The sequence below is a fragment of the Physella acuta genome, unplaced genomic scaffold, assembly GCF_028476545.2.
Source record: "Physella acuta isolate Inbredline_101_S28 unplaced genomic scaffold, ASM2847654v3 ptg000075l, whole genome shotgun sequence".
In the NCBI taxonomy this organism is placed as follows: Eukaryota; Metazoa; Mollusca; class Gastropoda; family Physidae; genus Physella; species Physella acuta.
In genome coordinates, this window is record NW_026731595.1 from 13,283 (window position 1) to 37,233 (window position 23,951).

The following is a 23,951-nucleotide window of genomic DNA, read 5'->3' on the forward strand; positions in this document are numbered from 1 at the left end:
GGCTTTGAAACAGTCAAACTTCTTCTGCCTATGAATCCAAGTCAGTAAACCGCTACTGAAGCTGTTGGTCTTTGATGATCTAGTATGTAAATGACGCGGGGAACTCAGTGGTTGTTTCAGCCGTAAAGACCTTGCACTGCTGAAAGTGTGTCAAGTTGTTAGCCTGTACTTGTTCCAAAAACATGACAAGTTTGTATCTAAAGGCCTTTATGTGGGTGTATAGATCAGAAACTAGATTTCACTCTGTTGCCGTTTTAGGTTCAGAAAATTAAAATGACTAGCTATGTTTGCAGCAGAGGCCAATTTCTATACCCACTCTTCATGAGACAATAATGACTGTGACTTGCCTTTACTATCAGGAAGCCACCTATTTCTTTTCTTAGATACTCTGCTCAGAATTTTCTCGCAAAATTAACAATCTTACTGATGTGAAATATTGTAAATCTTGCGTTTTTGTGTTTGTATCTGAACTATCTATGGTTAGATATCCTCTCCGGTAACAGTGTCATACATTATATGTAGGGAAGCTAGCTCTTGTGTTATGTTCAGGTCTTCACCCACACCTCTAATGAACACACGAAGCTGAGAGGTGGAACAGCTGCCCAGCGACTCCTCCATTGCAATTGAAAAATGGCTGAACTTCCTTGAATTTTTCGCTATTAGAGTCACTATGTTTTCACCAATGTCTGCAACAAGAAGAGTAATTGTATTTGCACACAAAGCTACATTTTCATATAGTTTTGAATTTTCTGTGCAAAGCTTCTCAGTCACCTCCAACAAACATTTATTCAGTGGACAAAAAGATCGTCGCGGGCCGGATAAAATGACCTCGCGGGCCGCATCCGGTTAGGGTTAGGGCCCGCGGGCCGTATTTTGAAGACCCCTGCTATAAAATATAGATTAGATTTTCTAGATGCATTCTATATCTAGAAATCAAATGAATCAAAGGGAGCTCATTTTTCATTAAAAAAAACTGCCCAGATTCGAGCTCTTGGCTGATTTTTCAAATTTGTTTTTACCATTATCACTTGTTAATTTTAAATTAATATCATATTAATTTCCAATTCACAAAGCAACCACATTTTCAAAATCTACTGAGGTTCAGCTAGATCTAGATCTATATTCTATACAGAGGCGTAGCGAGGGGGGGGGGGGTGCGGACCGCACCGGGTGACACCATTTAGGGGGGTGACACCAAGGCAAAAAATAGCAAAATATATAGAGATAAACTTGCGGGGGGGGGGGGGGGGCGCGCAAATCGAAAGTTTGAGGGGGGTGTGCAAATCGAAAGTTTGATGGGGGGGGGGGGTGCGAATCGAAAATTTGTCCCGGGAAGAGTTGCTACGTCTCTTGGGAGGGGGGTGACACCATTAAGTGCCGCACCAGACCTCGCTACGCTACTGATTCTATAACCTAGTCACTAGTGACTAGGAGTGCAATTACTTTTCATTTTCTTTCATTTTTAAAAAAAGAATTTGAAAACAATATATGCTCTAAATCAACTTTCTTTTAATATATAAACACTTGCCTGCACAAAAAGCTATACAAAATGTGTTAAATAAACCACTTGCGGTTCTTATTTTATAAATTATTAAATTGTGATTTAATTTTACAAATAATTTTTATGAATTTTTAAAGATTCAAGCCTTCATCGCAATGAATTATATACATCGGCAATACAATTAGTATTAGATCTAGTAAAAATGTACATTTTTTAAAAATAAAGCATACCATCAAACAGAAACAAGCCTGCATAATTATTAATGCAAATTTACATAAAGGAACCACCCGTTTCATAATATATCATTAGAATTTAAAAACATTTTGTAAACTGTAAACATATTTTATACAATTATCATTTTTGTTTCCCACTTACTTCATTTTTACAGAGCTTATGTAAGACTGTACATTTTAAATAGAAATGTCCTTTCTATTAAGGCTAAAAATATAAATGGAATTCTTAATCCTTCCTCTAAGTAACTAATATATGATTTTGGGATAAAATACTCAAAAAATCATTTTGTATGCTACAACCTAGTATTATAAGTATAGCATATGATTATATATTATCATATAATTATAGGCCTATAGAAAAGTAAATATATATAGAATCTAGATACATCTATCTAGAAAGGGGAGAGTGCTTATGGGTTCCGTTTGAATATAAATAGACAAATACTAGACCTAGATTTCTAGCTTAGAAAGAAATTAAAAAGAATAAAAAAGACTCTAGAGATAGATTTGTAAGTTGCTTAGTTAACTATCATGAATATCATCATACATTGAAAAGTGAAATATGTATTGATTTGTTTGTTTTTTTCAACGAGTTCAATATTATGATAGCTAGCTCTAGTATTATTTATATGTAGGGATTTAATTATTATCCTTACTATTCTTATCTATTTAGTCCCCTAACTAAGTGTATAGCATATATATAGTTATAATGAAAAGTAAATATATATAGAATCTAGAAGGTTGTATACTCATCTAATAGACAAATACTAGAGCTAGATGACTAGAACTAAGCAAGAGTGAATTTTTTAGGCTACAACCTATACTAAGTCCTAAGTAGATTCATTTTTTGACTATCGAGCAAACCATTGTTTCTTTCTTCAGACTTCTCTGCCAGGAATATTAATTAATATGGCTAACCTTAACCCCCCCCCCCCCCCTGAACAAAGTAGGAAGAAAAAAATTAAATATAGAATATTATAGCCTTCTACTAGATCTATAACCCCTCACACCAGAGGGAGTATTCTCAAGTAGATCTTTACCACATTGCTTTGAGAGTTGTAGATCAAGTTTGGTATTTTCCCTGTACGCAGGGATTACTGTATTACTTCTCTATTTTGACTATCTGATGTTCAATTTTTAATGCTGAATTATTTATTTTAGTCCCTCTTTAAAGCAACCTTTTTATTTAATAATCAAAAGAAAAGAAACTTGTTTATTCCTGATAATTTATTAGAAAATTTTGTAAATAAATTGACAACAATTGCAATGAATAGACAGGCTCAACTGACATCCACATACAATTTAACAAACAAGAATTAATTGTTACATTTACAATAATCTAAGAGGTCAATCCTGTCCCACATACAGGCACTTCTAACATCAAAACTGTAATAAGTGTTGTCAATCACAATTTAAAATTCAAGACGTGGTTAGGTTTTGGTGTATATTTCTATCAATATCTGCAAAGTAGATGTCTGTAAAATTTTCTTCTATGTTTCTGAAAAAAATTTATTAACTTTTTTTGAAAATCTGTTTTAACAAAATCATATATAAATCATACATCCTGACACCATGATAATTGTATCACGTCACAGGTGTTTGTATCATGGTAGTTGTATCATACCACTATGGTGGTTGTATTAGAACACTGGTTCCCAACCAGTGGATAACAACCCCTTTGAGGGTTGTGATGGGTTTTTTGAGGGGTTGTCAACTTGGACACTTTCTATATGACAAAACAAACAAGATGGAGTGTTGATGGTATTAATTTAAATACAGTCATTTACGGTTTTCTCATCTTATGTTCAACTCCATATTCTAAGCTATTAGTTGAAGAAATATAAAAAAAATGGCAAGTTTACATCAAACACTAATCGTACATTGTTGTTACAGGATTGGTCTTGTTGAATATTAAGCAAAAATATCAATTATATGTTTTGTTGGAAAAAAAGTCAGTCAATGGACATCCTAATCTCATCTGTATACTAACTACTACAACTCAGGTTTATTGAGTTTGTATATTTATAATTTGTCACAGCAAAGAAACCAGAAAATCTGTTATATTAATATGTGTAGTTTTAAATTATGTACACACACAGTAGCAGGAATTTTATGCTGTGCTCCTTGATATATATGTGCTCCTTGATATATAGCCCCCCCCCCCCCCCAACACACAGTAGCACAACATTTATTCTCTGTGCTTGATATAGCCCCCCCACCCCCAACACACATTAGCACAACATTTATTCTCTGTGCTTGATATAGCCCCCCCCCCCCCCCAACACACAGTAGCATGAAATCTATACTCTGTGCTTGATATAGCCCCCCCCCCCCCCAAAACACACAGTAGCATGAAATCTATACTCTGTGCTTAATATAGCCCCCCCCCCCCCCAACACACAGTAGCATAAATCTATTCTCTGTGCTTGATATAGCCCCCCCCCCCCCCCCCCCCAAACACACAGTAGCACACTATTCTCTGTGCTCCTTGATATAGCCGCCACTGATTCTTCAACAGAAGAAAAAAAAGGTCCATACAATTCTGGCACAATGCTTGCCATTCTAGTTTTTGTTCTATAGTTTTACACATCTCTGCTAGAGTTTATGAATTGTTTTTTTTTTAAAACGATAAAATAACTGTTGTTAGTGACATGAAGTTGACATTAACAAAATGTCTGCAAATTTGGAAGCTGGCACATTTTAGCAATTGCAGTTAATTATTAAATGTAATAATTAAAAAATACCAAAAACCATTGTCATTGTTTTTACTTGGTTAGAATGTTTTTTCAACTGTAAGGGCGTCGCAAGTCACTTGACCCATACAAAAAGGGGTCTCAACATGAATAAGGTTGGGAACCTGTGTATTTAAGACTTGACTGTTATTACAGTTCCTCTAATAAAATTTCACATCCAAGATAAAAATGTCACCTAGCATCCTGTGCTTGTTTTGCTTTGTTAGCTGCCTTATCTAACAGTTGAACAGGGAGGCCTGCTAGACGTGCCACATTTAACCCATAGCTCTCATTGGAAGCTCCAGAAGTAAGTTGGTAGAGAAACGTTAAGCTTTTTATGTTTTCTGAAAATGTAAACAGTAGGGCCATTGGGATAGGCTTTTATTCATTTTAAAGGTTAGGGTAAGGTTCAACTTTGGTATTCAAATACTTTTGTAAATGTATTTAGTCAAGTTATCTCAAGTCTTTATTAAGTTGTTCTTGAGTTGTTCTTGAGTTGTTCTTTATTAACAACAAAAAAATGGATGTTCACTCACATTAATATTATCAAAAATAATTGTACAGAATTGTGTTATCTGTGCAGTTCTTACCTGTAGTCAACTCATCGACAAGAAATGCCATGTGATAAGAATGAACAACAGAAGGAAATTTAAACTCCAATTCTCTGACAACTGGGAAGTGGCTGACAAAAAGAACCAGACATTTGTGCTGTGGGGACAATTGGATTGGCTACATTAATAAATGAATGTTTACAAATGATGATTTAGGCAACAGTTAATTCATGTCTCAAGATCTACTTATTTCAGACTTTAGTCAACTAGTTAGGGAGCACTGAAAATTTTAAAAAAGACATTTACAATGGCCACATAGGATCAGAACCGCCATCCGATGGGAGATGGATGTCAAATTCTCATCTTGGCAACATCAAAATTGGGTATTTTTGTATCACTTGAAACTCTTAGGGGACTTGGCTAGTCGCCCACAGACACGATGCAACTGCATGAAATATTTGTTATGGATGGTCGGTCAGAAGAAACAACCATTTGTTTTCAGGTTTTTGTTGGCCTTCATGTCTCTTATTACTTTGTTATTAATTGTATCATAGCTTCAAATAGATTTTTGTTGGCCTTCATGTGTCTCATTACTTTGTTATTAATTGTGTCATAGCTTCAAATAGGCTTTTGTTGGCCTTCATGTGTCTTATTACTTAGTTATTAATTGTGTCATAGCTTCAAATAGGTTTTGCTAGCAAATGAGTAGCAATATTGCTGGTGTAAGACAATTTATTTATTGATAAAAGTCTCCACTTAGTACTGTTAGAGAAAATCTTCTATCAACTTACTTTTCAAATGAGATGGTGTAGCTTCAATCAACTTACTTTTCTAATGAGATGGTGTAGCTTCAATCAACTTACTTTTCTAATGAGATGGTGTAGCTTCAATCAACTTACTTTTCTAATGAGATGGTGTAGCTTCAATCAACTTACTTTTCTAATGAGATGGTGTAGCTTCAATCAACTTACTTTTCTAATGAGATGGTGTAGCTTCAATCAACTTACTTTTCTAATGAGATGGTGTAGCTTCTATCAACTTACTTTTCTAATGAGATGGTGTAGCTTCTATCAACTTACTTTTCTAATGAGATGGTGTAGCTTCAATCAACTTACTTTTCTAATGAGATGGTGTAGCTTCTATCAACTTACTTTTCTAATGAGATGGTGTAGCTTCAATCAACTTACTTTTCTAATGAGATGGTGTAGCTTCAATCAACTTACTTTTCTAATGAGATGGTGTAGCTTCAATCAACTTACTTTTCTAATGAGATGGTGTAGCTTCTATCAACTTACTTTTCTAATGAGATGGTGTAGCTTCTATCAACTTACTTTTCTAATGAGATGGTGTAGCTTCTATCAACTTACTTTTCTAATGAGATGGTGTAGCTTCAATCAACTTACTTTTCAAATGAGATGGTGTAGCTTCTATCAACTTACTTTTCTAATGAGATGGTGTAGCTTCAATCAACTTACTTTTCTAATGAGATGGTGTAGCTTCAATCAACTTACTTTTCTAATGAGATGGTGTAGCTTCAATCAACTTACTTTTCTAATGAGATGGTGTAGCTTCTATCAACTTACTTTTCTAATGAGATGGTGTAGCTTCTATCAACTTACTTTTCTAATGAGATGGTGTAGCTTCTATCAACTTACTTTTCTAATGAGATTGTGTAGCTTCAATCAACTTACTTTTCAAATGAGATGGTGTAGCTTCTATCAACTTACTTTTCTAATGAGATGGTGTAGCTTCTATCAACTTACTTTTCTAATGAGATGGTGTAGCTTCTATCAACTTACTTTTCTAATGAGATGGTGTAGCTTCAATCAACTTACTTTTCTAATGAGATGGTGTAGCTTCAATCAACTAACTTTTCTAATGAGATGGTGTAGCTTCAATCAAATTACTTTTCTAATGAGATGGTGTAGCTTCTATCAACTTACTTTTCTAATGAGATGGTGTAGCTTCAATCAACTTACTTTTCTAATGAGATGGTGTAGCTTATATCAACTTACTTTTCTAATGAGATGGTGTAGCTTCTATCAACTTACTTTTCTAATGAGATGGTGTAGCTTCAATCAACTTACTTTTCTAATGAGATGGTGTAGCTTCTATCAACTTACTTTTCTAATGAGATGGTGTAGCTTCTATCAACTTACTTTTCTAATGAGATGGTGTAGCTTCTATCAACTTACTTTTCTAATGAGATGGTGTAGCTTCAATCAACTTACTTTTCTAATGAGATGGTGTAGCTTCTATCAACTTACTTTTCTAATGAGATGGTGTAGCTTCAATCAACTTACTTTTCTAATGAGATGGTGTAGCTTCAATCAACTTACTTTTCTAATGAGATGGTGTAGCTTCTATCAACTTACTTTTCTAATGAGATGGTGTAGCTTCTATCAACTTACTTTTCTAATGAGATGGTGTAGCTTCAATCAGCTTACTTTTCAAATGAGATGGTGTAGCTTCAATCAACTTACTTTTCAAATGAGATGGTGTAGCTTCAATCAACTTACTTTTCTAATGAGATGGTGTAGCTTCTATCAACTTACTTTTCTAATGAGATGGTGTAGCTTCAATCAACTTACTTTTCTAATGAGATGGTGTAGCTTCAATCAACTTACTTTTCAAATGAGATGGTGTAGCTTCAATCAACTTACTTTTCTAATGAGATGGTGTAGCTTCAATCAACTTACTTTTCTAATGAGATGGTGTAGCTTCAATCAACTTACTTTTCTAATGAGATGGTGTAGCTTCTATCAACTTACTTTTCTAATGAGATGGTGTAGCTTCTATCAACTTACTTTTCTAATGAGATGGTGTAGCTTCAATCAACTTACTTTTCTAATGAGATGGTGTAGCTTCTATCAACTTACTTTTCTAATGAGATGGTGTAGCTTCTATCAACTTACTTTTCTAATGAGATGGTGTAGCTTCTATCAACTTACTTTTCTAATGAGATGGTGTAGCTTCAATCAACTTACTTTTCTAATGAGATGGTGTAGCTTCTATCAACTTACTTTTCTAATGAGATGGTGTAGCTTCTATCAACTTACTTTTCTAATGAGATGGTGTAGCTTCTATCAACTTACTTTTCTAATGAGATGGTGTAGCTTCAATCAACTTACTTTTCTAATGAGATGGTGTAGCTTCAATCAACTTACTTTTCTAATGAGATGGTGTAGCTTCAATCAACTTACTTTTCTAATGAGATGGTGTAGCTTCAATCAACTTACTTTTCTAATGAGATGGTGTAGCTTCTATCAACTTACTTTTCTAATGAGATGGTGTAGCTTCAATCAACTTACTTTTCTAATGAGATGGTGTAGCTTCTATCAACTTACTTTTCTAATGAGATGGTGTAGCTTCAATCAGCTTACTTTTCTAATGAGATGGTGTAGCTTCTATCAACTTACTTTTCTAATGAGATGGTGTAGCTTCAATCAACTTACTTTTCTAATGAGATGGTGTAGCTTCAATCAACTTACTTTTCTAATGAGATGGTGTAGCTTCAATCAACTTACTTTTCTAATGAGATGGTGTAGCTTCTATCAACTTACTTTTCTAATGAGATGGTGTAGCTTCAATCAACTTACTTTTCTAATGAGATGGTGTAGCTTCTATCAACTTACTTTTCAAATGAGATGGTGTAGCTTCAATCAACTTACTTTTCTAATGAGATGGTGTAGCTTCTATCAACTTACTTTTCTAATGAGATGGTGTAGCTTCTATCAACTTACTTTTCTAATGAGATGGTGTAGCTTCAATCAACTTACTTTTCTAATGAGATGGTGTAGCTTCAATCAACTTACTTTTCTAATGAGATGATGTAGCTTCAATCAACTAACTTTTCTAATGAGATGGTGTAGCTTCAATCAACTTACTTTTCTAATGAGATGGTGTAGCTTCAATCAACTTACTTTTCTAATGAGATGGTGTAGCTTCAATCAACTTACTTTTCTAATGAGATGGTGTAGCTTCAATCAACTTACTTTTCTAATGAGATGGTGTAGCTTCAATCAACTTACTTTTCAAATGAGATGGTGTAGCTTCAATCAACTTACTTTTCTAATGAGATGGTGTAGCTTCAATCAACTTACTTTTCTAATGAGATGGTGTAGCTTCTATCAACTTACTTTTCTAATGAGATGGTGTAGCTTCAATCAACTTACTTTTCTAATGAGATGGTGTAGCTTCAATCAGCTTACTTTTCAAATGAGATGGTGTAGCTTCAATCAACTTACTTTTCAAATGAGATGGTGTAGCTTCAATCAACTTACTTTTCTAATGAGATGGTGTAGCTTCTATCAACTTACTTTTCTAATGAGATGGTGTAGCTTCAATCAACTTACTTTTCTAATGAGATGGTGTAGCTTCAATCAACTTACTTTTCAAATGAGATGGTGTAGCTTCAATCAACTTACTTTTCTAATGAGATGGTGTAGCTTCAATCAACTTACTTTTCTAATGAGATGGTGTAGCTTCAATCAACTTACTTTTCTAATGAGATGGTGTAGCTTCTATCAACTTACTTTTCTAATGAGATGGTGTAGCTTCTATCAACTTACTTTTCTAATGAGATGGTGTAGCTTCAATCAACTTACTTTTCTAATGAGATGGTGTAGCTTCTATCAACTTACTTTTCTAATGAGATGGTGTAGCTTCTATCAACTTACTTTTCTAATGAGATGGTGTAGCTTCTATCAACTTACTTTTCTAATGAGATGGTGTAGCTTCAATCAACTTACTTTTCTAATGAGATGGTGTAGCTTCTATCAACTTACTTTTCTAATGAGATGGTGTAGCTTCTATCAACTTACTTTTCTAATGAGATGGTGTAGCTTCTATCAACTTACTTTTCTAATGAGATGGTGTAGCTTCAATCAACTTACTTTTCTAATGAGATGGTGTAGCTTCAATCAACTTACTTTTCTAATGAGATGGTGTAGCTTCAATCAACTTACTTTTCTAATGAGATGGTGTAGCTTCAATCAACTTACTTTTCTAATGAGATGGTGTAGCTTCTATCAACTTACTTTTCTAATGAGATGGTGTAGCTTCTATCAACTTACTTTTCTAATGAGATGGTGTAGCTTCTATCAACTTACTTTTCTAATGAGATGGTGTAGCTTCAATCAGCTTACTTTTCTAATGAGATGGTGTAGCTTCTATCAACTTACTTTTCTAATGAGATGGTGTAGCTTCAATCAACTTACTTTTCTAATGAGATGGTGTAGCTTCAATCAACTTACTTTTCTAATGAGATGGTGTAGCTTCAATCAACTTACTTTTCTAATGAGATGGTGTAGCTTCTATCAACTTACTTTTCTAATGAGATGGTGTAGCTTCAATCAACTTACTTTTCTAATGAGATGGTGTAGCTTCTATCAACTTACTTTTCAAATGAGATGGTGTAGCTTCAATCAACTTACTTTTCTAATGAGATGGTGTAGCTTCTATCAACTTACTTTTCTAATGAGATGGTGTAGCTTCTATCAACTTACTTTTCTAATGAGATGGTGTAGCTTCAATCAACTTACTTTTCTAATGAGATGGTGTAGCTTCAATCAACTTACTTTTCTAATGAGATGATGTAGCTTCAATCAACTAACTTTTCTAATGAGATGGTGTAGCTTCAATCAACTTACTTTTCTAATGAGATGGTGTAGCTTCAATCAACTTACTTTTCTAATGAGATGGTGTAGCTTCAATCAACTTACTTTTCTAATGAGATGGTGTAGCTTCAATCAACTTACTTTTCTAATGAGATGGTGTAGCTTCAATCAACTTACTTTTCAAATGAGATGGTGTAGCTTCAATCAACTTACTTTTCTAATGAGATGGTGTAGCTTCAATCAACTTACTTTTCTAATGAGATGGTGTAGCTTCAATCAACTTACTTTTCTAATGAGATGGTGTAGCTTCAATCAACTTACTTTTCTAATGAGATGGTGTAGCTTCAATCAACTTACTTTTCTAATGAGATGGTGTAGCTTCAATCAACTTACTTTTCTAATGAGATGGTGTAGCTTCTATCAACTTACTTTTCTAATGAGATGGTGTAGCTTCTATCAACTTACTTTTCTAATGAGATGGTGTAGCTTCAATCAACTTACTTTTCTAATGAGATGGTGTAGCTTCTATCAACTTACTTTTCTAATGAGATGGTGTAGCTTCAATCAACTTACTTTTCTAATGAGATGGTGTAGCTTCAATCAACTTACTTTTCTAATGAGATGGTGTAGCTTCTATCAACTTACTTTTCTAATGAGATGGTGTAGCTTCTATCAACTTACTTTTCTAATGAGATGGTGTAGCTTCTATCAACTTACTTTTCTAATGAGATGGTGTAGCTTCTATCAACTTACTTTTCTAATGAGATGGTGTAGCTTCAATCAACTTACTTTTCAAATGAGATGGTGTAGCTTCTATCAACTTACTTTTCTAATGAGATGGTGTAGCTTCAATCAACTTACTTTTCTAATGAGATGGTGTAGCTTCAATCAACTTACTTTTCTAATGAGATGGTGTAGCTTCTATCAACTTACTTTTCTAATGAGATGGTGTAGCTTCTATCAACTTACTTTTCTAATGAGATGGTGTAGCTTCTATCAACTTACTTTTCTAATGAGATGGTGTAGCTTCTATCAACTTACTTTTCTAATGAGATTGTGTAGCTTCAATCAACTTACTTTTCAAATGAGATGGTGTAGCTTCTATCAACTTACTTTTCTAATGAGATGGTGTAGCTTCTATCAACTTACTTTTCTAATGAGATGGTGTAGCTTCTATCAACTTACTTTTCTAATGAGATGGTGTAGCTTCAATCAACTTACTTTTCTAATGAGATGGTGTAGCTTCAATCAACTAACTTTTCTAATGAGATGGTGTAGCTTCAATCAAATTACTTTTCTAATGAGATGGTGTAGCTTCTATCAACTTACTTTTCTAATGAGATGGTGTAGCTTCAATCAACTTACTTTTCTAATGAGATGGTGTAGCTTATATCAACTTACTTTTCTAATGAGATGGTGTAGCTTCTATCAACTTACTTTTCTAATGAGATGGTGTAGCTTCTATCAACTTACTTTTCTAATGAGATGGTGTAGCTTCTATCAACTTACTTTTCTAATGAGATGGTGTAGCTTCTATCAACTTACTTTTCTAATGAGATGGTGTAGCTTCTATCAACTTACTTTTCTAATGAGATGGTGTAGCTTCAATCAACTTACTTTTCTAATGAGATGGTGTAGCTTCTATCAACTTACTTTTCTAATGAGATGGTGTAGCTTCAATCAACTTACTTTTCTAATGAGATGGTGTAGCTTCTATCAACTTACTTTTCTAATGAGATGGTGTAGCTTCTATCAACTTACTTTTCTAATGAGATGGTGTAGCTTCTATCAACTTACTTTTCTAATGAGATGGTGTAGCTTCAATCAGCTTACTTTTCAAATGAGATGGTGTAGCTTCTATCAACTTACTTTTCTAATGAGATGGTGTAGCTTCAATCAACTTACTTTTCTAATGAGATGGTGTAGCTTCTATCAACTTACTTTTCTAATGAGATGGTGTAGCTTCAATCAACTTACTTTTCTAATGAGATGGTGTAGCTTCAATCAACTTACTTTTCAAATGAGATGGTGTAGCTTCAATCAACTTACTTTTCTAATGAGATGGTGTAGCTTCAATCAACTTACTTTTCTAATGAGATGGTGTAGCTTCAATCAACTTACTTTTCTAATGAGATGGTGTAGCTTCTATCAACTTACTTTTCTAATGAGATGGTGTAGCTTCTATCAACTTACTTTTCTAATGAGATGGTGTAGCTTCAATCAACTTACTTTTCTAATGAGATGGTGTAGCTTCTATCAACTTACTTTTCTAATGAGATGGTGTAGCTTCTATCAACTTACTTTTCTAATGAGATGGCGTAGCTTCTATCAACTTACTTTTCTAATGAGATGGTGTAGCTTCAATCAACTTACTTTTCTAATGAGATGGTGTAGCTTCTATCAACTTACTTTTCTAATGAGATGGTGTAGCTTCAATCAACTTACTTTTCTAATGAGATGGTGTAGCTTCTATCAACTTACTTTTCTAATGAGATGGTGTAGCTTCTATCAACTTACTTTTCTAATGAGATGGTGTAGCTTCAATCAACTTACTTTTCTAATGAGATGGTGTAGCTTCAATCAACTTACTTTTCTAATGAGATGGTGTAGCTTCAATCAACTTACTTTTCTAATGAGATGGTGTAGCTTCAATCAACTTACTTTTCTAATGAGATGGTGTAGCTTCTATCAACTTACTTTTCTAATGAGATGGTGTAGCTTCAATCAACTTACTTTTCTAATGAGATGGTGTAGCTTCTATCAACTTACTTTTCTAATGAGATGGTGTAGCTTCAATCAGCTTACTTTTCTAATGAGATGGTGTAGCTTCTATCAACTTACTTTTCTAATGAGATGGTGTAGCTTCAATCAACTTACTTTTCTAATGAGATGGTGTAGCTTCAATCAACTTACTTTTCTAATGAGATGGTGTAGCTTCAATCAACTTACTTTTCTAATGAGATGGTGTAGCTTCTATCAACTTACTTTTCTAATGAGATGGTGTAGCTTCAATCAACTTACTTTTCTAATGAGATGGTGTAGCTTCTATCAACTTACTTTTCAAATGAGATGGTGTAGCTTCAATCAACTTACTTTTCTAATGAGATGGTGTAGCTTCTATCAACTTACTTTTCTAATGAGATGGTGTAGCTTCTATCAACTTACTTTTCTAATGAGATGGTGTAGCTTCAATCAACTTACTTTTCTAATGAGATGGTGTAGCTTCAATCAACTTACTTTTCTAATGAGATGATGTAGCTTCAATCAACTAACTTTTCTAATGAGATGGTGTAGCTTCAATCAACTTACTTTTCTAATGAGATGGTGTAGCTTCAATCAACTTACTTTTCTAATGAGATGGTGTAGCTTCAATCAACTTACTTTTCTAATGAGATGGTGTAGCTTCAATCAACTTACTTTTCTAATGAGATGGTGTAGCTTCAATCAACTTACTTTTCTAATGAGATGGTGTAGCTTCAATCAACTTACTTTTCTAATGAGATGGTGTAGCTTCAATCAACTTACTTTTCTAATGAGATGGTGTAGCTTCAATCAACTTACTTTTCTAATGAGATGGTGTAGCTTCAATCAACTTACTTTTCTAATGAGATGGTGTAGCTTCAATCAACTTACTTTTCTAATGAGATGGTGTAGCTTCAATCAACTTACTTTTCTAATGAGATGGTGTAGCTTCAATCAACTTACTTTTCTAATGAGATGATGGAGGGTGGCATATGCAAGAGCCTGACCATCATGTGTGCTTGTCCCACGTCCTAGTTCATCTAAGATAACAAGTGACCTCTCAGTGACCTCAGTTAAAATTCTAGATGTTTCCTCCAGCTCCAACATGAATGAGCTTTGGCGTCTGTACATTTCATCTCTAGAACCCATCCTGTGGATTGAAGTTAGTACTAATCCTATAGGACAGCCGGCAGCACTAATCCTATAGGACAGCCGGCAGCGCTAATCCTATAGGACAGCCGGCAGCACTAATCCTATAGGACAGCCGGCAGCACTAATCCTATAGGACAGCCGGCAGCGCTAATCCTATAGGACAGCCGGCAGCACTAATCCTATAGGACAGCCGGCAGCGCTAATCCTATAGGACAGCCGGCAGCACTAATCCTATAGGACAGCCGGCAGCACTAATCCTATAGGACAACCGGCAGCGCTAATCCTATAGGACAGCCGGCAGCACTAATCCTATAGGACATTGAGCAAAACCTAATTTAGAAACAAACTTGAGTTAACACAAGAAATACGCACATTGAACTAAAATTGCCACATTAAACTAACACACCTACACATTATACTAACACACACATTGAACTAACACACAAACACATGTTGAACTGATACATACACATTAAACAAACACACAAACACATATTGAAGAGGGTTTCTACAACTTTATGAAAATGAAATGTCACAATACACTGTAGACTTGCGAACTGGGAAAAAAAATTGGAGTAAATTCACTTAAGGATTTATATTTTGCTAGACAGAAAATATGGACTTAATGAACAAGTTTTGTTTCTAAAACTAGATTCCAGAATTTTAAAGACTAAAGCCCAAAAACTAGCAATTTTCCAGACTTTTTAAAAGTCTGAAAATCAATTTTCTAAATTCAAGACTTATTCCAGACTTTACGAATGCTGGAACTAACACACACACACATTGAACTAACACACACACATATTAAACAAACACACACACACATTAAACTAACACACTCATATTGAACTAACACACACACATATTGAACTAACACATACACATATTGAACTACCACAAATTTTTCAATAATGCTTAGAGCAGCTACCTGGTGAAGATGGCATCTATAATTCCCAGAGAACATGAATCTGCTGGCACATAGGATCCCATATGTGCCATGATGATAATAAGAGCTATCTGCTTTATGTAACAACTTTTACCTCCCATGTTGGGACCAGATATCAGCAGGACACGACTCTTGCCACTCTAAAACATACAGAGGTCAATGGGGGGTGGTCAGTGGGGGGTGGTGGTCAGTGGGGGGTGGTCAGTGGGGGGTGGTCAGTGGGTGGTGGTGGTCAGTGGGTGGTGGTGGTCAGTGGGTGGTGGTGGTCAGTGGGTGGTGGTGGTCAGTGAGTGTAACTCAGTGGGGGGTGGTCAGTGAGTGTAACTCAATGGGTGGTGGTCAGTGGGGGGTGGTCAGTGAGTGTAACTCAATGGGTGGTGGTCAGTGGGGGGTGGTGGTCAGTGGGGGGTGGTCAGTGAGTGTAACTCAGTGGGTGGTGGTCAGTGGGTGGTGGTGGTCAGTGGGTGGTGGTCAGCGGGTGGTGGTCAGTGAGTGTAACTCAATGGGTGGTGGTCAGTGAGTGTAACTCAATGGGTGGTGGTCAGTGGGGGGTGGTGGTCAGTGGGTGGTGGTCAGTGAGTGTAACTCAATGGGTGGTGGTCAGTGAGTGTAACTCAATGGGTGGTGGTCAGTGGGGGGTGGTCAGTGAGTGTAACTCAATGGGTGGTGGTCAGTGGGTGGTGGTCAGTGGGGGGGGTCAGTGAGTGTAACTCAATGGGTGGTGGTCAGTGAGTGTAACTCAGTGGGTGGTGGTCAGTGGGTGGTGGTCAGTGGGTGGTGGTGGTCAGTGGGTGGTGGTGGTCAGTGGGGGGGGTGGTCAGTGGGTGGTGGTGGTCAGTGGGTGGTGGTCAGTGGGGGGTGGTGGTCAGTGGGGGTGGTGGTCAGTGGGGGTGGTGGTCAGTGGGTGGTGGTCAGTGGGTGGTGGTCAGTGGGTGGTGGTGGTCAGTGGGGGGTGGTGGTCAGTGGGTGGTGGTCAGTGGGTGGTGGTGGTCAGTGGGGGGTGGTGGTCAGTGGGGGGTGGTCAGTGAGTGTAACTCAGTGGGGGGTGGTCAGTGAGTGTAACTCAATGGGTGGTGGTCAGTGGGGGGTGGTCAGTGAGTGTAACTCAATGGGTGGTGGTCAGTGAGTGTAACTCAGTGGGTGGTGGTCAGTGAGTGTAACTCAGTGGGTGGTGGTCAGTGGGTGGTGGTGGTCAGTGAGTGGTGGTCAGTGGGTGGTGGTGGTCAGTGGGTGGTGGTGGTCAGTGGGGGGGTGGTCAGTGGGTGGTGGTGGTCAGTGGGTGGTGGTCAGTGGGTGGTGGTCAGTGGGTGGTGGTGGTCAGTGGGGGGTGGTGGTCAGTGGGGGGTGGTCAGTGAGTGTAACTCAATGGGTGGTGGTCAGTGAGTGTAACTCAATGGGTGGTGGTCAGTGGGGGGTGGTGGTCAGTGGGTGGTGGTCAGTGAGTGTAACTCAATGGGTGGTGGTCAGTGAGTGTAACTCAATGGGTGGTGGTCAGTGAGTGTAACTCAGTGGGTGGTGGTCAGTGGGTGGTGGTGGTCAGTGGGTGGTGGTCAGCGGGTGGTGGTCAGTGAGTGTAACTCAGTGGGGGGTGGTCAGTGAGTGTAACTCAATGGGTGGTGGTCAGTGGGGGGTGGTGGTCAGTGGGTGGTGGTCAGCGGGTGGTGGTCAGTGAGTGTAACTCAGTGGGGGGTGGTCAGTGAGTGTAACTCAATGGGTGGTGGTCAGTGGGGGGTGGTGGTCAGTGGGTGGTGGTCAGTGAGTGTAACTCAATGGGTGGTGGTCAGTGAGTGTAACTCAATGGGTGGTGGTCAGTGAGTGTAACTCAGTGGGTGGTGGTCAGTGGGGGGTGGTGGTCAGTGGGTGGTGGTCAGTGAGTGTAACTCAGTGGGGGGTGGTCAGTGAGTGTAACTCAGTGGGTGGTGGTCAGTGGGTGGTGGTCAGTGGGGGGGGGGGGGGGTCAGTGAGTGTAACTCAATGGGTGGTGGTCAGTGAGTGTAACTCAGTGGGTGGTGGTCAGTGGGTGGTGGTCAGTGGGTGGTGGTGGTCAGTGGGTGGTGGTGGTCAGTGGGGGGGTGGTCAGTGGGTGGTGGTCAGTGGGTGGTGGTCAGTGGGTGGTGGTGGTCAGTGGGGGGTGGTGGTCAGTGGGGGGTGGTCAGTGAGTGTAACTCAATGGGTGGTGGTCAGTGAGTGTAACTCAATGGGTGGTGGTCAGTGAGTGTAACTCAGTGGGTGGTGGTCAGTGAGTGTAACTCAATGGGTGGTGGTCAGTGGGGGGTGGTGGTCAGTGGGTGGTGGTGGTCAGTGAGTGTAACTCAGTGGGTGGTGGTCAGTGGGTGGTGGTGGTCAGTGGGTGGTGGTCAGCGGGTGGTGGTCAGTGGGTGTAACTCAGTGGGTGGTGGTCAGTGAGTGTAACTCAATGGGTGGTGGTCAGTGGGGGGTGGTGGTCAGTGGGTGGTGGTGGTCAGTGAGTGTAACTCAGTGGGTGGTGGTCAGTGAGTGTAACTCAGTGGGTGGTGGTCAGTGGGGGGTGGTCAGTGAGTTTAACTCAATGGGTGGTGGTCAGTGGGTTTAACTCAGTGGGGGGGGGGGTGGTCAGTGAGTGTAACTCAGTGGGGGGGTGGTCAGTGAGTGTAACTCAGTGAGTGTAACTCAGTGGGGGGTGGTCAGTGAGTGTAACTCAGTGGGGGTGGTGGTCAGTGAGTGTAACTCAGTGAGTGTAACTCAGTGGGGGGTGGTCAGTGAGTGTAACTCAGTGGGGGTGGGTGGTGGTCAGTGGGTGGTGGTGGTCAGTGAGTGTAACTCAATGGGTGGTGGTCAGTGGGTTTAACTCAGTGGGGGGGGTGGTCAGTGAGTGTAACTCAGTGGGGGGTGGTCAGTGAGTGTAACTCAGTGAGTGTAACTCAGTGGGGGGTGGTCAGTGAGTGTAACTCAGTGGGGGTGGTGGTCAGTGAGTGTAACTCAGTGAGTGTAACTCAGTGGGGGGTGGTCAGTGAGTGTAACTCAGTGGGGGTGGGTGGTGGTCAGTGGGGGGTGGTGGTCAGTGAGTGTAACTCAGTGGGTGGTGGTCAGTGGGGGGTGGTGGTCAGTGAGTGTAACTCAATGGGTGGTGGTCAGTGAGTGTAACTCAATGGGTGGTGGTCAGTGAGTGTAACTCAATGGGTGGTGGTGGTCAGTGGGGGGTGGTCAGTGAGTGTAACTCAATGGGTGGTGGTGGTCAGTGGGGGGTGGTCAGTGAGTGTAACTCAATGGGGGGTGGTGGTCAGTGAGTGTAACTCAATGGGTGGTGGTGGTCAGTGGGGGGTGGTCAGTGAGTGTAACTCAATGGGTGGTGGTGGTCAGTGGGGGGTGGTCAGTGAGTGTAACTCAATGGGTGGTGGTCAGTGAGTGTAACTCAGTGGGTGGTGGTGGTCAGTGGGGGGTGGTGGTCAGTGGGTGGTGGTGGTCAGTGGGTGGTGGTCAGTGAGTGTAACTCAGTGGGTGGTGGTGGTCAGTGGGGGGTGGTCAGTGAGTGTAACTCAATGGGTGGTGGTCAGTGAGTGTAACTCAGTGGGTGGTGGTCAGTGAGTGTAACTCAATGGGTGGTGGTCAGTGAGTGGTGGGAGGTGGTCAGTGTGTGTAACTCAATGGGTGGTGGTCAGAGGGTGTAGTTACTGAACTAGCAGTCAAGCTGAAATGAGACTTACTACAGACATAAAAGTGTTGTTGGGAACAAACTGCCCCTGACACACGCTTTCAATGACTGGGTGTCTGCCCTGGCAGATGTCAACTTCCAGTGGAGCTGTGCTAAACTTTGGCCTGAAATCAAATCTGGCTACAGCAAGTCTTATTAACAGTGGAAACACAAACCCACAAGGTTGGCCCTACACCAAACCCACAAGGTTGGCCCTACACCAAACCCATAAGGTTGGCCCTACACCAAACCCACAAGGTTGGCCCTACACCAAACCCATAAGGTTGGCCCTACACCAAACCCACAAGGTTGGCCCTACACCAAACCCATAAGGTTGGCCCTACACCAAACCCATAAGGTTGGCCCTACACCAAACCCACAAGGTTGGCCCTACACCAAACCCATAAGGTTGGCCCTACACCAAACCCACAAGGTTGGCCCTACACCAAACCCATAAGGTTAGATGTAATCTAAACCCACAAGGTTGGCCCTACACCAAACCCATAAGGTTGGCCCTACACCAAACCCACAAGGTTGGCCCTACACCAAACCCATAAGATTGGTCCAAACCCATAAGGTTGGCCCTACATCAAACCCATAAGGTTGGCCCAGCTACAGGACATTTCCCCCCCATATTTCCCCTGGCCCAGAGCAATTACTCCCCTGTCAATTACCCCTCTGGGGAATTAGCCCCCCCCATATTTCCCCAGAGCAATTACTCCCCTGTCAGTTACCCCTCTGGGGAATTAGCCCCCCCCCCCCCCCCCAATATTCTAACTCCAACTCTATACCTTTATATTACCTTAATCTTAACCTTAAGACAAAGACAAAAAAAAACTAAGAATTCACCTCACCCTAAAATAAACCCAAAACCAAACCCAACTCTAGACATTGATTTAAGCCTAACCCTGATCCTAGCCCTAGCCTTACTCTAGCCCTAGACATATGCCTAGACCAAACTCAAACCCTAGACCTAACCCTAGCCCTAGACCTATGCCTAGACCAGGGGTTCCCAACCTTTTTTTACTCTAGAGCACATTCGAAAATATCGGTAGGGTGGCGGGCACCACCTATTTTAAATCGACAAACTCCTTCCATAACTTGTCAGTTTCCCATAATTTATTTTCTTATTTTCTTATAGTCATCATGTATTAATAAATAATAAACAAAAATGTTTCAAAATAATAAATTTTTTTTTCATTTTTTTCAAATTGCATACACACAGAGAAATGTATTTACAAAACGTAAAGAAAGTAAACAAAATACATAAATACAAAGAAAACATTTAAAAATTAATTTAAAAATATAATAAAGCCAATGTGATCTTTGGCATTGCATTTCATTGGCCAGAGCTTCATAATTAGGAGCGTATGACGATAATCCTGTTAGCAGACAATCATAAAGATGCTCATAGGTGAGTCGAGATCTATATCTTGATTTTATTAAGTTCATGTTTGAAAACAATGATTCGCATAAATATGTCGAACCGAAAAATGATTCGATTGGCACCAGCCGTTCCAGGATAGCGAAAATAGTGCAGTCTGGCTCGCCGCTAGGCAGTAAAAAAAAAAATGAAAACGGTAACAAATGAATTAAAAAAAATCATATTTTAAAATAATGTTTATGAAAAAAAATGCTGTCTCTGTCGAATAGGGAGAGGCGGGCACATTCGAATCGTTCAGCGGGCAACATGGCGCCCGCGGACACAGGGTTGGGAACCCCTGGCCTAGACCAAACTCAAACCCTAGCTCTAACCCTAGTGGGGGGGGGGGGTAATTGACAGGGGGGTATTACTCCGGGGGGAGGGGTAATGCCCTGTTCCAAGTTGGCCCTAAGGTTAGGCAATAAAACTAGAACAGTAGTCAAAGTAAACAATTACTTGCAATAGGAGGGCTTTGTTACATTGTTGGCCAGGGCATTCAGACAATCCAAAATGGCCAAACGTTTGACAGCTTCTTTGTACATGTTTAGACTTGATGCAAACTCACTGTAAGTAGATCACACAACTCAATGTATGATAAGATCACACAACTCAATTTATAATAAGATCACACAACTTACTGTAAGAAGATCACACAACTCAATGTATGATAAGATCACACAACTCAATGTAAGTAGATCACACAACTCACTGTAAGAAGATCACACAACTCAATGTATGATAAGATCACACAACTCAATGTATAATAAGATCACACAACTCAATGTATAATAAGATCACACAACTCAATGTATAATAAGATCACACAACTCAATGTATAATAAGATCACACAACTCAATGTACAATAAGATCACACAACTCAATGTACAATAAGATCACACAACTCACTGTAAGAAGATCACACAACTCAATTTATAATAAGATCACACAACTCAATGTATGATAAGATCACACAACTCAATGTAAGTAGATCACACAACTCACTGTAAGTAGATCACACAACTCACTGTAAGTAGATCACACAACTCAATGTATGATAAGATCACACAACTCAATTTATGATAAGATCACACAACTCACTGTAAGTAGATCACACAACTCAATTTATGATAAGATCACACAACTCAATTTATAATAAGATCACACAACTCAATTTATAATAAGATCACACAACTCTATGTATGATAAGATCACACAAGTCAATTTATGATAAGATCACACAACTCACTGTAAGTAGATCACACAACTCAATGTATGATAAGATCACATAACTCAATGTATGATAAGATCACACAACTCAATGTATGATAAGATCACACAACTCAATTTATGATAAGATCACACAACTCAATTTATGATAAGATCACACAACTCAATGTACGATAAGATCACACAACTCAATGTATGATAAGATCACACAACTCAATGTATGATAAGATCACACAACTCAATGTACGATAAGATCACACAACTCAATGTATAATAAGATCACACAACTCAATTTATGATAAGATCACACAACTCAATGTATGATAAGATCACACAACTCAATTTATGATAAGATCACACAACTCAATGTATAATAAGATCACACAACTCAATGTATGATAAGATCACACAACTCAATGTATAATAAGATCACACAACTCAATGTACAATAAGATCACACAACTCACTGTAAGAAGATCACACAACTCAATTTATGATAAGATCACACAACTCAATGTATAATAAGATCACACAACTCAATGTATGATAAGATCACACAACTCAATGTATGATAAGATCACACAACTCAATTTATGATAAGATCACACAACTCAATGTATAATAAGATCACACAACTCAATGTACAATAAGATCACACAACTCACTGTAAGAAGATCACACAACTCAATTTATGATAAGATCACACAACTCAATGTATAATAAGATCACACAACTCAATGTATGATAAGATCACACAACTCAATGTATGATAAGATCACACAACTCAATGTACGATAAGATCACACAACTCAATGTATAATAAGATCACACAACTCAATTTATGATAAGATCACACAACTCAATGTATGATAAGAACACACAACTCAATTTATGATAAGATCACACAACTCAATGTATGATAAGATCACACAACTCAATTTATGATAAGATCACACAACTCAATGTATAATAAGATCACACAACTCAATGTATGATAAGATCACACAACTCAATTTATGATAAGATCACACAACTCAATGTATAATAAGATCACACAACTCAATGTACAATAAGATCACACAACTCACTGTAAGAAGATCACACAACTCAATTTATGATAAGATCACACAACTCAATGTATAATAAGATCACACAACTCAATGTATGATAAGATCACACAACTCAATGTATGATAAGATCACACAACTCAATTTATGATAAGATCACACAACTCAATGTATGATAAGATCACACAACTCAATGTACGATAAGATCACACAACTCAATGTATGATAAGATCACACAACTCAATGTATAATAAGATCACACAACTCAATGTATAATAAGATCACACAACTCAATGTATAATAAGATCACACAACTCAATTTATGATAAGATCACACAACTCAATGTATGATAAGATCACACAACTCAATTTATGATAAGATCACACAACTCAATGTACAATAAGATCACACAACTCACTGTAAGAAGATCACACAACTCAATTTATGATAAGATCACACAACTCAATGTATAATAAGATCACACAACTCAATGTATGATAAGATCACACAACTCAATGTATGATAAGATCACACAACTCAATTTATGATAAGATCACACAACTCAATGTACGATAAGATCACACAACTCAATTTATGATAAGATCACACAACTCAATGTACGATAAGATCACACAACTCAATGTATGATAAGATCACACAACTCAATGTATGATAAGATCACACAACTCAATGTATGATAAGATCACACAACTCAATGTACGATAAGATCACACAACTCAATGTATGATAAGATCACACAACTCAATTTATGATAAGATCACACAACTCAATGTATAATAAGATCACACAACTCAATTTATGATAAGATCACACAACTCAATGTATAATAAGATCACACAACTCAATGTAAGAAGATCACACAACTCAATGTATGATAAGATCACACAACTCAATTTATGATAAGATCACACAACTCAATGTATGATAAGATCACACAACTCAATTTATGATAAGATCACACAACTCAATGTATGATAAGATCACACAACTCAATTTATGATAAGATCACACAACTCAATGTATGATAAGATCACACAACTCAATTTATGATAAGATCACACAACTC

The 23,951-nt window shown here is 38.3% G+C and overlaps 1 protein-coding gene across 2 annotated transcripts in view; it reads right to left on the minus strand.

Moving 5' to 3' along the window:
• Positions 1-1,473: 1,473 nt before the first annotated feature.
• The window catches only part of LOC131953221 (DNA mismatch repair protein Msh3), a 61,750-nt gene continuing 39,272 nt past the window's right edge, over positions 1,474-23,951 (minus strand). The window contains exons 11-17 of one of the 2 annotated variants that reach the window (XM_059316327.1): positions 21,025-21,132; positions 19,159-19,270; positions 15,458-15,615; positions 14,341-14,527; positions 5,057-5,174; positions 4,663-4,810; positions 1,474-3,232 (exon numbers count right to left, since the gene is read on the minus strand). In XM_059316327.1, coding sequence (XP_059172310.1) covers positions 3,154-3,232; positions 4,663-4,810; positions 5,057-5,174; positions 14,341-14,527; positions 15,458-15,615; positions 19,159-19,270; positions 21,025-21,132 — 910 coding nt within the window. In that variant the 3' untranslated portion in view covers positions 1,474-3,153. Of the gene's footprint in view, positions 3,233-4,662; positions 4,811-5,056; positions 5,175-14,340; positions 14,528-15,457; positions 15,616-19,158; positions 19,283-21,024; positions 21,133-23,951 lie in introns of both variants that reach the window. The other variant, XM_059316320.1, reaches the window with a different exon arrangement.